Source organism: Zasmidium cellare, assembly GCF_010093935.1.
Source record: "Zasmidium cellare ATCC 36951 unplaced genomic scaffold M409scaffold_7, whole genome shotgun sequence".
Lineage (NCBI taxonomy): Eukaryota > Fungi > Ascomycota > Dothideomycetes > Mycosphaerellales > Mycosphaerellaceae > Zasmidium > Zasmidium cellare.
The window spans coordinates 778632-794899 of record NW_022986951.1 but is presented as its reverse complement, the minus strand read 5'-3'; the positions used below and the strand labels follow the sequence as shown (position 1 = coordinate 794899).

Sequence of the window (16268 nt, the reverse complement as noted above, 5' to 3'; positions counted from 1 at the left end):
CCGAGCGAACACCAGACACGCGCTCGACGCGAGCTGATGGCGCTATGTCGCACGCACCCTCGAGAAACTCGTCGTCGAGAGCGCACCAGCTCTGCAGGGGCCAGTCGGGAGACTGATGCGATCAATCCAGCTGAACCCTACGCGATGGGGCCGAACACACATCCGGCATGGCTCGAAGATCGACCAAGATGCTATCTTGCCTGAACGCGAAAGGTGAAGAGTCAGCAAGTGTCAGAAAGCAAGAGGAAGGGAGTGGGTTGATACGTACAGTACACACACCAGAGGCCTTCATGTTCGTGTGTCGACACCCATGCTAAAGGATGCCCTTTGTTTTTACCAACACCCCGGCCATGGAGGGTAAAGCCTGTGACTTTGACTAAAGGGGGTGGACAGGGGGGTGCAGGGGTGCGGGGTGATATCAAACCTTGGCCTGGCGACTCGGTGCATTCACGCACAGCCGGCACCCTGCAGGCTGATGCGGCATGAAGATGAGAGAAAAAGACAGGTTGGTGGAAGCGCGGCGAAAAACAAAATATTTATAGGTGGGCGTGCTCAGAATTTCGCGCCGTGCCGCGAATTCGCGAGTCCGGAAAAAGGCGCTAGCGCTCTGGTGCCTTCCGTTTTGGGCGAACTTCATCTGTGCAAACGCTGCAGATCGAGATCTGGCCGCTTTCACTCGGTCGGCCAAACTTCACAAAATTCGACGTGGAGGATGATGGGAGTGATATTTACTTGCGAGAGAGCTTTCGCGGAGTGAAGTGGTGGATTTGGGGGGTGACTGCCTCGTCGGGGTAACGCCAGCGGATGAAGTGAATTCGGTGAAATTTGATGCCTCAGGCATGAAAACCACTTTCGTATGCCACACACTAACCCGAAGCACTTCCTCTTGATGTAGCGATATATACTGATGTGCTTGACAGCGCGAAAAGAAGCACCTATTCAGACTTGACAGTCCTCTGCGGTCTGAAACGCTTTCACGTCCACAAAGCTATCGTATGCATGAGATGCCCGTATTCTGCGCCTTGCAAAGCAGAAATATGGAGAGTAGGCTTCCTAATCTCGTGATGCATCCGAAGACGGGTAAAGAATCGCTCATTCTTGTTGCAGGAAGGCACTGAGAACGTCGTTTCTCTCGAAGTCGACGACAACAGCGATGAAATTGAAGGCCTGGGAAAAGATGACTCGCGAGCAGTTCAGTGCATCAATAAGTGCCGTAAATGGAAGCCTGCGAACCGCATCAAAGCGGAAGATTTGCTCGAGAGGATTCTCGACTTCGTCATCTTTCTGCCCATGGAAATGTTCGAGTAGAATGTGAACGCAAGACACGGCCTTCAACAACCGCATGTTCGATATCATCTTCACGGCACTGATAAAGATACGTGTTGCTTAGGGTTCGTTCTGCCAGAGTTCGATGATGCAGACGAAGATGACATGATGTAGACTGAGGAGTCTTCAGATGAAGAGATGTCAGATGATGAGTCGATGCATTCCTAGCATGATCCGGGGTATGACATAGACATAGATCAAACTAGCAGATGGGGATTATGATGGAGATGTCAACATAAGTCAGGATTATCGAGATCAGAATGTCCACGGAAGATTAAAAATCGTACAGATGTTAATAGCATTTCATTTTGAACAATTAACAAAGCCTCACGTCTCACGTTGGCAGCGCCGAAAAAATCTTCGCGGCTTCGATTCTACGTAGATGTCACTGAGATTGTTGCCACAGGCTCAAGGCTGAGTCAACTCGAGCGTGATCCTAGCTGCAAGAACAAAGGATGCACAATGGTTTTGCAAGTCAAAGAACAATTTGCTGCCGGATCTGTCAACACCTCAATTCGTCCAAGTCTCTTACGACCTCTTCAAAATCTCAGGGTACCTTCCCTACCCTACGTCAGGTGAACCTGGAATGCACATCTCTGGCATCATCCCTTGCAGCTATCAGAAATGTCTGAACCAATCGATAGAGACGACTCGGACCGGCGTGTGTTTCCGAAATTCTTTACAGAACACCTAGACCTTCCTGTGGACGCTTAGGCTCGAGGTCGGTATGCGAGGTGTACTTATCAAAAGCTGGCAAGGCCCTGACATAATGCAGATCATCTCCGCAACGAGATCGAAGCATGGTATGAGACCCTAGACGAGCATGAGGGACACTATCGCAGGGTGGTCAGAGCATCCGTGGCTTTGATGCAAAACCTCGACGGTATTGACCCGAGATTGGAAGAAATCTCAACGCAGCTCGATGATCAGCTGGAAGACCTGCGCCATGTCAAAGCCGCCGCCGACGTGAACATGAATGTTTTCCGGCCAGTGGCAGAAAGCCTCGAGCAATTCGCGCGCTTGCGAAATAGACAGCAACATTTCCTCGAGAAGCTTATCATCTTTCTCTTTGCAAAGAAGGAGAAACGGGTCAACGACAATCGACAGTGGCGACGGCAGGGAGTCGACAGTGGCCTCGTAGCTTTCGGCGGGCAAGATCATTACGACCAACTCGTGAGGGAGAAGCTCGAAGCCAAGTCTCGATCAGGCGAGGGGCAAAGCGGCCGGCCGAAAACCGCCCAAGAAGAAAATGTGGGAAAGGAATCCCAAAAGTGTTCTGGATGCAACAGGCGCAATTACCAAACAACGCACCACAAAGGCTGTCCCCAAGGCCTGGCAAACGACCTATTAGAGCTACCCGATGCTGTGGACTGCCTACCAAAAGTCCCAATTCTGGATGGCTCGCAAGATTACAGCCGCCCTTAAGACATGAATGGCAGCATGGACGTCGAATTTCTCAGGCTCTACGTCCGGACCGATGAGAACGATACTGTGATTGATCGACTGGTCGAGAACACGCTCCAATTTCCATCGCTCGGCGTATTCGTAATTGTGGGAAGAGAGGAACATCAGGTAACGCATCACGCCAAGTCAAAGTTTATGGATCTTTTTTTTCCCTGAAATTATCGAAACCTTCACCGGTTGCTGGCGGTCCAAGACCCTGTACTTGTTCAGGAGGCGGAGCTGGCACGCACCCCATGCCGAATGCCGAACGTGGACGAGAGCGAATGAAACTTTTGCTGAGCTTCTTTTCAGACCACACCTCATCTTCCATCTTGGTCGGACATGCCATATCATGGCCGCCGTCATCGGCAACACTCATTTGAGCTTCAGAAGCGTACATATCACCTCAGCTTCGAATCGAAAATAATGTGTCTCGAAGTTCTAATAAGTGCTACCTTCGGTGGCAACGCCCTGCAGACGAGATTGCACGGAGCGACATGAGCGGAGCCGCCGATATATGTAAGTTCGAACCGGTATAGACTGAGTCCTTCGAGACGATTTCCAGACTCTAACACCCACATGGCTTGACGCCAGTGCTCACAGCCTGCCAGATAAGCAAGAAACACCGAGTCGGCGGGCTCCTCTGCTATGTCAGGACGATCATCCCTCTGTGAGCGGACCCGGCCTGTCAAGAAATGGAGCACCGCACGAGAGGCCCACGCCAGGCACGCCTCTTGCGTGAGGAAGCGAGACAATCGTCAATATGCATGCTGTGCGGGTCAACACCAGCGGTCGTATGGAGGATGTAGACCTTGAGCGCAGGCTTGATCAGGACGCCGGCTTCGAATCCTGCCAGCACGTCACGATTTGTGGGTTTCTCGGTGCTGCCGTGCCTCACTGAACGACTTTTCTGTCTTCTCTTATTAGGTACAACCCATTGCATCTCGCAAGCAAGCTTCCTTGTCTCTTTCTCTGTGTGCCTTCTTGTACTGTCCTTTTGATCCACTCTCTTTTCGCGCTTCGCGCAGACGCTCTTTTGAAACACAGTCATTCGTTTAATCACAGTCCTTACAAAGTCCAAAATGAGAACGATGCGCAGCTTTGCGATTGTCGCCGCGTCAGCTGGCATGCTCGTGCCCACGGTGTCCGCCAGTGATTTCGGCGGAGACCAGAACATAGTGCTCTATTGGGGGCAGAACTCGTACGGCAATGCCACTGGCGACTATGCACAACAACCTCTCGTTACATACTGTGCGAACGCAGACGTCGATATCATCCCAATGGCCTTCATCACGGCAATTACAAGCGGCGAAGGTGGCCAGCCCGTGATTAACTTCGCGAATTCTGGCTACAACTGTGCCATCTTCCCTGGCACGCAGCTCTGGAACTGTGCATCATACACCCAAGAGATCAAAACATGTCAGCAGGAATATGGCAAGAAGATTCTCATCTCTATTGGTGGTCACGGTTATAGCGAGGGAGGATTCGAGAATGCGCAAAGCGCGGAGAACGCGGCCCACCTTCTGTGGAACATGTTTGGACCCGTCAACAGCTCTAGCCGTACTCTTCGACCATTCGGTGACGCCGTCCTCGATGGTTTCGACATTGACATCGAAGAGAAGAGCACCAACCTCCGGCCTTTCGCCTTCGAGTTGAAGGCTCTCATGGATGCCGATCAATCGAAGTCGTACTATCTTACCGCCGCGCCTCAATGTCCTTACCCAGACGCAAACCTCAGCCCCTTGCTCAACGACCCCCAGGGCAGCGTTCCATTCGATGCGCTCTTTGTTCAATTTTACAACAACCCCGCTTGCGAGGTCGACACTTTCACCCCAGGCACTTCAATACAGAGTGGTTTCAACTTCGACACCTGGAACAATTGGGCCGTGACGCAGTCGTCCAATCCGAACGTCAAAATCTTTTTGGGGGTTCCTGCTGGACCGACTGGCGGCCAAGGATACGAGAGTGGCGTGGCGCTGAAGCCTGTTATCGACTATTGCAAGAAGTTCTCCAACTTCGGTGGTGTTTCGGCGTGGGATGCCTCGCAGGCGTACTCCAACCCACCTTGGTTGAGTGAAGTGAGGGCGGATTTGGCATCGTCCAAGCCGACTACTACCTCCCATTCGACCACAGCCTCGTCGACCACCTCTGCTTCGTCGACTGATACGGTCTCAACTGGCAGCGCGGTCTCAACTAGCAACACAGTCTCGACAACTGTTTCGAGTAGTACAGTCTCGATATCCAGCATATCTTCGGTCTCAAGCAAATCTTCGACCTCAGGCACTATTTCGCTGAGTTCTGCATCCAGCGCCCCTTCACCATCAAGCACTACGTCGACGAAGGGCAGTTTCACGCCCAGCGCCCTTTCAAGTTCCTCCACGTCGTCTAGCAACGATTCGTTCAGCAGCACTTCGTCCAGCGCCGTTTCGTCCAGCGTCGCTTCGTCTAGCACGGGGTCGACGTCTGGCACTGCTTTGAAGTCTAGCACTGCTTTGACCAATTCTTCGTCGTCGATCGCAACGCAGACCAGTACTTCACATACCAGCAGTTCCCAAGAACAGACCCGGACGTCGCTGCCAGAACACTCTAGCATTACGTCGTCGAAAGGACCAAGCTCCACGGGCACGACCTTGCCAACCAATGCATCATCGTGGACTTTTTCTGTCCGATCATCGAGCGCATCATCCAACGCTACAATCACCGCGCCAACGTCGAGCTCTTACGGACGAGGGCCAACAGCGTCTAAAGGAAGTTCCAGCATTTCCTCGTACCAGACCGGCTCGTCTCCTAAGCCAACAAGCACCGGATCTTCAAGCGCTGCAAGACAGACTTGGAGCTCAAGCGGAGAGAAATCAACAACGTGCACAGAATCTCGAAGCAAGTTCACGCACGACAATAGTGCCATCTCAGCGCCAACCGCCACTCGTTTTACCCGTACATCTCTCAATACTACGACTGCAATGCACACGCCTACCTCCTATGTACTGGGGCAGATATCGTTGACGATGTGTACCAGCGAGTTCTCATCTCAAGTACCTGTCGAGAGCTCGTCACGTTTGACTTCCTGGAGTGCGATGACGATTGTGACGACTGCCCCGAGCAGCCTTCCGCCTTACAGCACTCCTCAGGGACCGACCAGCCAGTTGACCCCTACGCCTGCTCCATACTCTAGTATTTCTACTTCGACCCTTTCCGGAAGCCCAAAGAGTGGGCTCGGTCCAAAGTCTTCGAGCTGGACCAGCCAGTCTACCCCGGCATACTCTGGCGCCCCAGCCTACAACGGCCAGAACACCGGCAGCAAGTCATCCCCGATGCCTCTCTCCTATTCTAATGCCTCGCTTTACAGCAATGCGCGACAGAGCACAGGCACTGAATCTGGACCAACGCCTTCTGGATTCCCAGTTGAAGTTGTATTCGTCGGGTGTTCATGTCAGCCAGCCACAGTGTACCTGTAGGTGGGCTGCAGCTTGCAATCACATGAAGAGTCCGTATATCAAATCTCTCTGGGCCGTCCTACTCTGCTGTCCCTGAGAGCGTGATCAGTGAGATCGCGGCGCCAACTCCTATGCCTCAGCCCGATTGTGGAGTAGGTTCCAACCGCGCCCGATAAGCGGTGCAGAACCAATGCACAATAGGCAATTGGACGATATGATCACATAACGCTCGACAAGGTTTGAATTCGGCATTCGTCCACAAAGATCCGGTGCAGGGGCTCTAATGGCGTAAATTCTAGTATTAGAACATTCAAGACATGTAATATAGATCTCGTTAGCATAAGCTATAGCCTTTCTTCAAATCTGTCCATATAGGGCCAAGGAGCTCGTTGAGTCATCGCCTCGGAGTCATGTGCTATGAGATCGCACATATTTCCAACGTTTGCCTAGAATCCCGACAACAATACAACACTCATAATGTACGCTACGACAAGCTGAAATATTGCAGCCATCTCAACCACCCACAACAGGAACACTCAATGCTAACAAATTCACATCACAGATGTACCACCTAACTTCCAACGAAATCGGGACGCTCCCTACCTCTCCTTTTCGTCAACCGATACCCCATCACTAAATGATCCTCAGCCTCGCAAAGTCCAACTCCTCAAAACCCCTTGGCTCCAACCCACTCACATCATACAACCTCTTCCGCTCCGGGTCCGCGAGGACATCATACGCCTTGCATACAACCGCCCATCGAAGAGGAGCATCTGGGTAATTGGGAAGCCTAGCAGGGTCGTGCTTGAGGCTGAGTCTGGCGAGGGATCTGTGGAAGTGAGTAAGAGGCGAGAATTTTGAGATGGGGAATAGAGACGTACCTTTTCAAAGCACCATCGTAGTCTCGTGGGTCTGTGGCTGGATCGATGTCCAGGATTCTGTACAAGATTGGCCAGCTAGTCTTGTCCGGCTCGTTGGACGTTTCATCGACCCGGTTGACTTGGTAAAAGTCTTCGTATTTTAGCTGCTCGCCTTGAGGGGTGTCGATTCTTGGAGACCGCTTCGGGGAGGGAGTACCGGTAACGCTGCTGCTGCTTCGGCGTGGAGAGGGAGGCATGCGGGGAGAAGGAGGCATTCGAGGAGATGGTGGTAGATCATTTGGAAACATCCTGATCGACTCGCTGCGTCTCGGTGGAGGTGGAAAGGACACTGCGGGTGCTTTGGGGCTGAAGAAGCTGTCGCTGCTCTTGCGTGGGGATTGCACACCGGCGAAGTCATTTGTGGAGTAGACTTTGCTGCTTCGTCGAGGGAATGACTGCGGTGTGTACTCGTCGATCCGTGGTGATGGTGTCATATTAAGAGGAAAGCCCCTCGCACGATTCACCTCACTGCTCCTTCGTGCCTCCACTGGCGGCGGTCCAGGCAAATCCCTACTGCCGACCCTCTCCAAAACCGGACTCGTACCTCCTGCTACCCTCCCATCTGGCCCACCCCTCAGCGACCCAGGCGCCTCTCTGCTCCCAACCCTTTCCAACGCAGGACTCGCACCGCCAGCAACCCTTACTCCAGCATCTGGCGGCCGTCCCCTCAACGACTCCGTAACCTTCCGCGGACTTGGCGAATTCTCCGGCGTCCTAGGCTTTCCACCAAGCGGCAGTGGCGCCTCCTTCCTCTCCCTGTTCTCCATCTCCTTCACCATATCCCTCAACTCCGTTAACCTCATCCCCTGCTGATCACACGTCGCCAACCTTGCATGCAGCGCCTGCAGAACCTCCCGATCCGTCGTCGTGAGCTTACTCGGTGCGCCTTGGCTTTCGATCTTCTCGATATGCCTCACGACGTCTTTCGTCATGTCCTTGTTCGTCGATTCCATTTCATCCAGTTTGGACACGGGCGGATTCTTGCCGATGCGAGCATCCTGCCGAAAGAGCGAGATCTTCGCATCGAGCTCGTTGGAAGCGAGGATATCGAGTTTGATCTGCGAGCGGAGATCGTTGATGTTGAGGCCCGCTGCATGGAGCGCCGTGCTTGACCGTCGATACGCCATTTTGCGGTGCATTTGTGTACGCATGAATCGTCGAAGGAGTAGGCAGGAGTCGAGTGACGTCCGACAGCAAAGGGTCAAGGTAGCTTCCATCCTTTCCTACTTCTGCACATGAACATCCCGTTGGGCCGCCACGACTGCATCTCCCAAGACCTGTCAAAGCAGCTCGTATCCAGGAAGAACCCTGTCAACACCCAAGCCACGTCAGCGTGCCATCCCACGCTTGATCGCAGCGTCAAGTCCCCATTCAGCGCCTTATCTGGAGGAGACTGGGGAATCTTGCATGTCGTTGTCGTCGCTGTCGAGACATGACGCACGCTGAAGGTTCGGTAGGCTGAGTCGGAGTGTCCAAAACGTTCGCGTGCATGTTATGTACCAGGATTGTTGGTTGGCGAGGCGTGCAATGACTCAATGACTTGTTTGGTTTCCTTGCATGTGGTGAACTGTGATGCTTTTGTTCGCGTCCGTTCTCCTTGGAGGGTAAGATCGATGGGAATGCCGGCGCAGGGTGCCCGGCATTGAGATCTGGCACGGGATGTGAGATTTGAGGTGTTTTGTGACAGCACTGCCTTCCCGTCAGTGGTCTGAAATGAATGTTCGGGGCGGTGCGACGATAGCGAGTACCAGTAGAGTTTGGAGAAATTTTCTTGACACAGCCTTCGTGGTTGGAAATTGTAAGGGTTGAGGACACTGCCTCGAAGTCTAACGAGAAGAATATAATGCCGGGATAGTCGTGTATGAGTGCCCAATGATGGCTTGAAAGGGGGAGTCAATCGGATACAGCTCCGTTTCTCTTGGTGTGCAAGGAAGAAGTGTGCAGACTGTTGTCTTGCATTGGTGGAAACTTATTATCGCACCCCAAGCTTCCTATTCATCGATCGAACAGAAACACAGCCTCGCATAGGGGCCTGTAGTCAAGACTGTTTGTTCAGAGCTGTCGTTTCGTGTCTATCCTAACTTTTCATAGTCATCTTGGTCACACCCGATCACTTCTTTCACCTTCACTCACCTCCCCAAGTTGTCCCAAACACTCCTAACACTCACCGAGCTCGCCCAATCCCCGCCACCACTGATCACCGTAAAAGTCACATCCTTACTCTCGCCCTTATTCAACCAGAACCCATTCTCGCTCCAACTCCCCTGCACAGCATTCGTGTCATACTCCAACCAGACCCACGCCGCGACGCCCTTTGTGGCCGTGACTGTGAAGCCGTTTCCGCTTTGGCGGAGTGTGAGGCCCGGGTCGGGGAGGTCGACGTCGATGAGGTTGGCCGGGTGGAAGAATTGTTTGTGGGTGTATTGGCCGGCTTGGATGGAGAGGATGAGTACAGCATTGTCCATGCTGACGTTGGAGTTGGAGAAGGTGGTTTGAAGGGAGGGGTAGTGCAGAACTTCGGTGGTGTTGATAGCGCCGACGTTGAAGTTGAGGCGGTTGGCCTGGGAAGGCTGAGTGCCGTTGTTGCCAGTGCCGTTTCGGTGGCCTTCGATGGTCACGGTACCGCCAACGGAGAGCGGGTTGCCTTTATAGTCCACCCACTGATAGGACATAGTGCCGGAGACAGAATCTTGCAGGTCGGAAGTGACGTAGATGGCGAGGTCCGTGGTGTTGCGGTTCCAATAAGGATAGACTATGACAGGGGAGAATATGTCCTTGGCGGTGTAGTAGAGAAGCTTCTGGCGGCCGCTGGCTTCAACGCTGGCCCATGTTGGTGCGGCCCTGAGGCGATGTCAGCGAGATGCTCATTCCCGTGTGAGGAGTGGGACTTACCAGAGATCGTTGAACTGCCAGTACAGCGAGCCAAGGTTTCGTTCAGGCATACCAGATCCACGCCTGTAGAAGGCAATCTGATGTGCCATCGCATCGGCATGAATGATCTGGGTCGAGTAACACCAGGCGCTGCATACAAATTAGCACCCATCCCAATCATGCCATCAAACCTCACTACTCACGTGAAGTTCGCCTTCGAATCCGCAAGATTGGGCGCAGGAAGATACAAATGCGTGGAAGCCGTAATCTCATGAATTCCCTGCAACGACTGGCTCTCCGGAACCCTGATCACACGCAAGGCTGCATTGACTCGGACGTCATCGGAGGCCGCAGCCCCGAATGGAACATGACGGTTATGATTGACCACGGTCGGCGACTCAACATAGAGATCGCTTTCCGGTGCCTCGAGCTCCCAGGTCTGGATCGACGGGAAGCTGATATAGCCAAACTCATCGGCGAAACGACCTTCCGGATAGGTGTTGAAGTCAAACAGCGTCGGTGCGTCATATTGATATGTGTCGGTGTCGTTGTAGAAGTTTCCCGGTGTCCCGCTGAGGTAGCGAGGTGTCTGTGGGCGAACAGAGTTGAAGTCGAGGCTTATGTAGCCATTATATGTCGATGAGGGGATGTAGCTGATGGATTTGGTGTTGGCGTAGACACATTTGATCAGGATTTGCAGCTGGATCATCTCGTAGTTCTCCTTGCCGATGCCATACTGGTTGATGACGGCTTCCAACTCGTTGCCACCTGCCCAGAGAGCCAGACTTGGGTGGTAGTTCACTCTCCGGACATTGTAGTATGCCTCAGCCTCATACTCTGCGAAGTACCGGTCGTTGTTAGGGTACGTGGCGTCAGTGAATTCGAATTCAGACCACAGGAAAATGCCCATCTCGTCGGCAATGTCGTAGATCCAGTCGTCAAGGTACGCTCCAGACGACCACACTCTCAGCATATTCATGTTGGCATCTTTGACAAGCTGGAAAAGATTCTGCACCGTTCCGTCATCTACACGAGGCCAGAAGACGTCCGGGGGCACCAGGTTAGATCCTTTGGCGTAGAACTCCTTCCCGTTGACTTCAAAGTGCCAGTTCGCACCATCTCCAATCCCACGTGCCAGCTGCTCAGGTGTGATGGCACCAAGATTCAGCACGATCGTTCGGAAGCCCACTCGTCGCTCAGCGTTCGCAATGGAGTTGCTCCCAAATCGCCCGCCTCCACTCAAGATATCCACTTTTGCGTTATAAAGCGGCTGAGAGCCCATGCCGCTAGGCCACCAAAGTTGAACTGAACTTGGATCAATTGTAGTACTGCCGGAAATGGTGTTACTCGAGCTGTAGACGCCACCGAGCCTCTTCTGCAAGATCTGTCGACCACCTTGGTCCGAAAGAGTGAGTTGCATGCTCGAGCCGCGTGGAAGGTCGCCAGTGAAGTCGATACTAGCGTTGAAGATCCATGGCTGTGACTGGTCTGGTGGAAGGTTATTCTGCTGTCCCTTGCGGTAGATATCAATAGCCGCATTGTTAATGTAAAGCTGGTTTCTCGTGATCTGAACAGCATAAAGCGGTCTCCATGGCCCTGCTGGAACCAATGCAGGCGACCAATCCCATCCAAAATCATTCTGTTCTTTCCTGGCGTAGGCTTTGCAACTCAGTTCAGCATCGGTGCTGTTATTGCAGCTGTCAGCGAAGTTAACAGTGCCTTTGACAATTGTTAGCACCTGCTCATATACATTCAAAAAATTCGACAATTACCATCCTGATCCGGCCCCTCACTAATCGCATGCGTAATCGGCACCGCAGGACCAAAATTCAAGCTCAACTGCGGCGCCCCCCGACAAGAGCTCAACACATCAGTCACATCAAACGTATACTGCCTGTACATGTTTTCCGTGGCCCCCACAACCTTGCCACAGAACGTAATCGTCGTGAAAGTATCCAAGCCTTCAAACACAAGATACGTCGACGTCTGTCCACCACGCCATCCTCCCCGAGGACCGCCTGTGCGGAGCTGTGAAACGCTGCGCGAGTATGTCCAGTTTTGATCGCGGACCCAGTCGAGGTTGACGTTATTCAGGCCGTAGAGGGGGTCATCGATGGTGTTGGAGGCATAAAGATCGATGTATTGCTGTGAAGGGATGCTGGCTGGGACGGAGATGCTACCATTTTGGCTCTTGAGCGTCCAGCCATTTCCGCTGAGATCAATGACTTTGGCATTGTTTTGGTCATGGTTAGAACTTGGGCCTGGGTGCCATCCGCCCCAATGCGAGTTAAACTGGGCGAAAGATGGTCCTGCAAGGGAGAGCAACGAAATCACCGCGGATTTCCACATTGTAGTGACAAAGCCGACGTCTTGACAAACCACTGAGAACCATGTGATAGCTACCAGCAGTATTAATACAAAAGCCGCGATACGACTTCCTGTCGACGCTTTCCTGGGCCGGAGAGCGGCATCCGGCACACTCGCCCAGGAACATCGGGCCATCCTGCTATGCAGTTCCTTACTGAAGACCGTCTTCTTCCTGCATCCGCGTTCGGCGCAAGGCATCCTTAGACTTTGCAGCTGCGTGACTAGCGGGGATTACTGTTCGAAAAGAGAGCACGGTAGCATCGAACCTGGAATCCCCCACCGCGCAGTGCCGCTCGCGGGCAGTCGTGACATCCAGGCGGCAGTGTAGACGAAGAGAATGTCCAAAGCCGGCAACACCCCGCTTCCTTCTAGAGCGGGTGCAGGTGATCAGAGGCTCCGTGCCAGAGTCTTGACAGTGTACTGCAGGTACCGAACCTTAAGGAGACTTCCAAAAATGCCTCCACATCGGGATCTTTTGGGTCATAGAAGGCTGGTGTCTCGCGGGTCGAGGGAAGGATCTTGCATCGTCCATGACCAGAGGCTGCGGTGAAGCGGCGGGCGAAAAGACCACGCGAGGTTGGTGATGAGGGGAAGGCTGGAGGAGAAACAGGCGAAGACGTGAAGTCTAGGTTGTGCCAAGCCATCATGCGCCACACGACGATCATTTCTTCTTGAAGCACCCTCGTGATCAGAAGCCTTGATGCCTGAGGCATGGAGTTTCTGAAACCTTGTCAAACTTCTCAAACCTCACGTAGCCTACCTGATATCGTCAATCCTGATGTTGACTTTTGGCCCCTCGATAAAGACGGAGCCTCTCAAACATTAAGAGAGCAATACCCGAACTCATCCGTTCTTTCAAAATCTCACGAACGCAGGTAGTGCCAAAACTAGAATGTGCGGTCAGACTCCATCAGTTTTCATAGGACCCCGGCTACGAGGACTGAACACTGCTCGGACTCGTGCATCAGCATCTTAGAGGCCTTCCTGCGGTCTCTCATTACTACTGATCGAGCATGCTAAAGTTTTATAGAGTAAAACCTGCCCAAGCATCACTAGATTGCCGCGAGTGTTGTTCACTTCTATCAGGTCACCGTTCAGACGACGACTTTATCCTTGCCTCACACATTTTTCGAAGTACACTAACATCTTCCCCAATGCCTTTAGTCCGTAATGCAATGCAAAGCCCATACAACCGTGGAGCCGATGGAACACTGCTCCACCAACGCTTCTCTCGGTCGAACTCCGTCGTTCCCACTCCAGGTCCCTCCTCGATAAATACGACCTTCGCATCTCCAGCCGCCATACCAGACTCTTCCACCTAACCTATACCGCCAAACCAAAGCCTCAACCGCAATCATGCAACTCTCCGCTCTGTGGACATTCACCACAATGGCATTCGGCGTCCAGGCGCTGGTAGCAAGGCAAAACGCAATATACGGGGTAACAAAAAACAACCCTCTTCCCGAGAAATTGCCCACTGACCCTTATATATTGCTAGACATGCACCCAATCGACAAACACCTGCAACTTAGACAACGGCAGCACTTGCCAGATCACCTTTGCTGGACCAGTATGATATGATCCCTCAATACGCACAACTCGCGAAGTCGAAACTGACAATGGACGTACAGTGCCAGTATGATGGACAGTGTTGTGCGCTCTTGGAGAACCAGAGCGGTATTTGTGGTGTTTCGCAGAATTCGCCGTGTCCTGCTTAGAGGAGATGTAACGCAGATTGATGCCCCGACCATCAGTATGAATCTGTTTTTGTTACAGAATCTTTTCTGCCTTCCCACATCCGGCAGCCGGCACCTTCGCCCAGTCCCCTGCACCATCTACACCCTTCCCACCCTCATACTCACCGCAGGGCATGCTCCACTACAGCACCCGCTGATGTAGCATCCGGCTCAGAGACTTCTCCAACACATCGTACGTATCCGCAAACAGTGAACAGTCTCCAGAGAAGGCAACACCCCGCTTCCTTCTCGAGATGTCCAGACGCAGGTACGCAAAAGCTTAAAAGACGAGTGCGTTGGACAATGTAGGTCGAAGGATGCCTCCACATCGGGATCTATTGGATTATGTTCTGTAGGAGGTGGGAAGGGAAGGATGCGTTTGCGGTTGAAGGGAAGCTCATCATTTTACATCTTGAACGCGTAGGTGGTATGCCGTGGTGCGGCGTAGGCACTTGTTGGATCTTGGAGGGTAGTCGGAGGAGGCAAGAAGGAGGAGGTGAGGTCGAACACGAAGCCAGCGCCACGCCCGCGGGATCGACGCTGATGGCGGTCGAAGTGGTTGTGGCACAGCACAGCACACTGGGCAGAATACGAAGACGTATGCGATCGCACAAATCTTAACAGTGATTACATCTGCTCAGCTGACAGGACTCCGCTCCGATCCTCGCAGCTAAGAAAAACCATGCAAGTGGAAGCTCTCGACGGCTTCAGAGTGTACTATTTTCCCTTTTCGCCATCGGATGACTTGCCTTAGAGCACAGCAATAGTCGCAAAGCCTGCTATTAGAAGAAAACAAACCAAGTCCAGTTCGTTCCGTTCAAACTACGAGGTCAACTTCACATTTTCCCGCCAGACGAAGCCACCCTCCCCAAATCCGGCTGCTGCAGCATCAACAACGGCCCCGCAACCACACTCTCCTCCCTCCCCGCCCCCTCCTCATCCGCAATCGCCGCAATAATCACCCCCTTCCCCTTATCAAACTCCGCCGGAATCCGACTCTTCCCACTCTCCACATCAAACCTCCTCGTAAGATTCCCCAGCGCGTGGAAATACACCACGTAGTACTCCTTTCCTTCTTCGAACTTCGGTTGTTGTTGCGGGACGGGGAAGACGAATTGGACCTCGTCGCCGGCCTGTGGGAAGGGAGGGTTGGAGATCATGGTTGCGGCGCGTTGGGGTGGGTTGGGGAAGGGTGGGTTGTTCTTTGGGCAGCTTCCTGGGATGATGTAGGCGGCGACTTGGGAGAGGATTTGCATGGGGTAGGGGTAGAGCGTATCTGCGGGGCCGGTGAAGGGGTTTGCGTTGAAGAGGGCCATGGTCGACCATGTTCCGTGGCGGACTTCGATTTGGGAGAGGGAGGTGATGACGCCTTGGCTGCGAGGCTCTTTCGCTTGGGAGGTCAGGCCGGGTAAGAAGGCGGGACCGGAGGCTTCGATGAGGGTTTGGCGGGTGATGAATTCCATTGGGGTGGAGATGTTGCAGTTGTATTGACAAGGCCCGGGTTTCGTGGATGCGTCGCTGATCATGTCGAGGGTGATTTGGACGTGGCCGGCTTCGTTGTTGCGGATCTCTTGGATGCGGTCGAATGTATCATTTGGAAACCCTAGCTCGGTGAAGTCCTCGCTCTTGAAGCGGCGGAGGGCAGAGTTGTAGAAGTCGAGGATTGTCCATTCTGCTGCGGCGAGGCTTTGGAAGAGGGCGTCGTCGGGCGCTGGTGGGTCGCTTGAGGTTGGTAGGATAGGGTCTTTGCGGTTGCCTGGATAAGGTGGATCGGGGCCCTGTTGCTTGTTGTAGGGCTCGTACAGGCCGGGAATGGGTTCTTGTTGTGCGTATGAGGCGGGATGCTGGGCTAGAATGGTGACGAAGAAGACTGTGGCAGATAGTATAGACCACATGATGGATGTCAAGGCTGTGTGCCTGGTGCAAATGCCGCGATTGAGGCAGCAGAGTGATCAAGCTGTGAATGTGAACAAACTGTCGTCTTCGTACAGTCAGCGGAAGTTCCGGTTTGTTCGTGATGGCAGGCTTACCAGCACTATCTCTCCAGGTTTCTGTTAAATACCAGCTTTGATCTCTGCCGAGTCAGTGAGGGGCGGTTCTGGGTAACGGGTGTGACCGTCCACGTCGACTATGGTCGCGGTGCTTCATCGTAGCAGCAAATTCATACGAAG

The 16268-nt window shown here is 53.2% G+C and overlaps 5 protein-coding genes across 5 annotated transcripts; 2 read left to right on the top strand and 3 right to left on the bottom strand.

The window, feature by feature from the left end:
* Positions 1-2193: 2193 nt before the first annotated feature.
* On the top strand, positions 2194-2751 carry M409DRAFT_19467 (uncharacterized protein; the record flags this gene model as incomplete). The annotated part of the gene is made up of 1 exon (XM_033804947.1): positions 2194-2751. One exon carries the CDS (start codon positions 2194-2196, stop codon positions 2749-2751), a length of 558 nt encoding a protein of 185 aa, XP_033671541.1.
* Positions 2752-3851: 1100 nt separating this feature from the next.
* On the top strand, positions 3852-6224 carry M409DRAFT_19466 (glycoside hydrolase family 18 protein; the record flags this gene model as incomplete). Its single annotated transcript, XM_033804946.1, has 1 exon — positions 3852-6224. One exon carries the CDS (start codon positions 3852-3854, stop codon positions 6222-6224), a length of 2373 nt encoding a protein of 790 aa, XP_033671540.1.
* Positions 6225-6836: 612 nt separating this feature from the next.
* M409DRAFT_51655 (uncharacterized protein) lies at positions 6837-8250 on the bottom strand (the record flags this gene model as incomplete). The annotated part of the gene is made up of 2 exons (XM_033811864.1): positions 6837-7032; positions 7085-8250. 2 exons carry the CDS (start codon positions 8248-8250, stop codon positions 6837-6839), a joined length of 1362 nt encoding a protein of 453 aa, XP_033671539.1.
* Positions 8251-9252: 1002 nt separating this feature from the next.
* Positions 9253-12343, bottom strand: M409DRAFT_19464 (glycoside hydrolase family 2 protein; the record flags this gene model as incomplete). Its single annotated transcript, XM_033804945.1, has 4 exons — positions 9253-9964; positions 10016-10144; positions 10198-11713; positions 11767-12343. 4 exons carry the CDS (start codon positions 12341-12343, stop codon positions 9253-9255), a joined length of 2934 nt encoding a protein of 977 aa, XP_033671538.1.
* Positions 12344-14933: 2590 nt separating this feature from the next.
* On the bottom strand, positions 14934-15992 carry M409DRAFT_19463 (uncharacterized protein; the record flags this gene model as incomplete). Its single annotated transcript, XM_033804944.1, has 1 exon — positions 14934-15992. One exon carries the CDS (start codon positions 15990-15992, stop codon positions 14934-14936), a length of 1059 nt encoding a protein of 352 aa, XP_033671537.1.
* Positions 15993-16268: the final 276 nt, after the last annotated feature.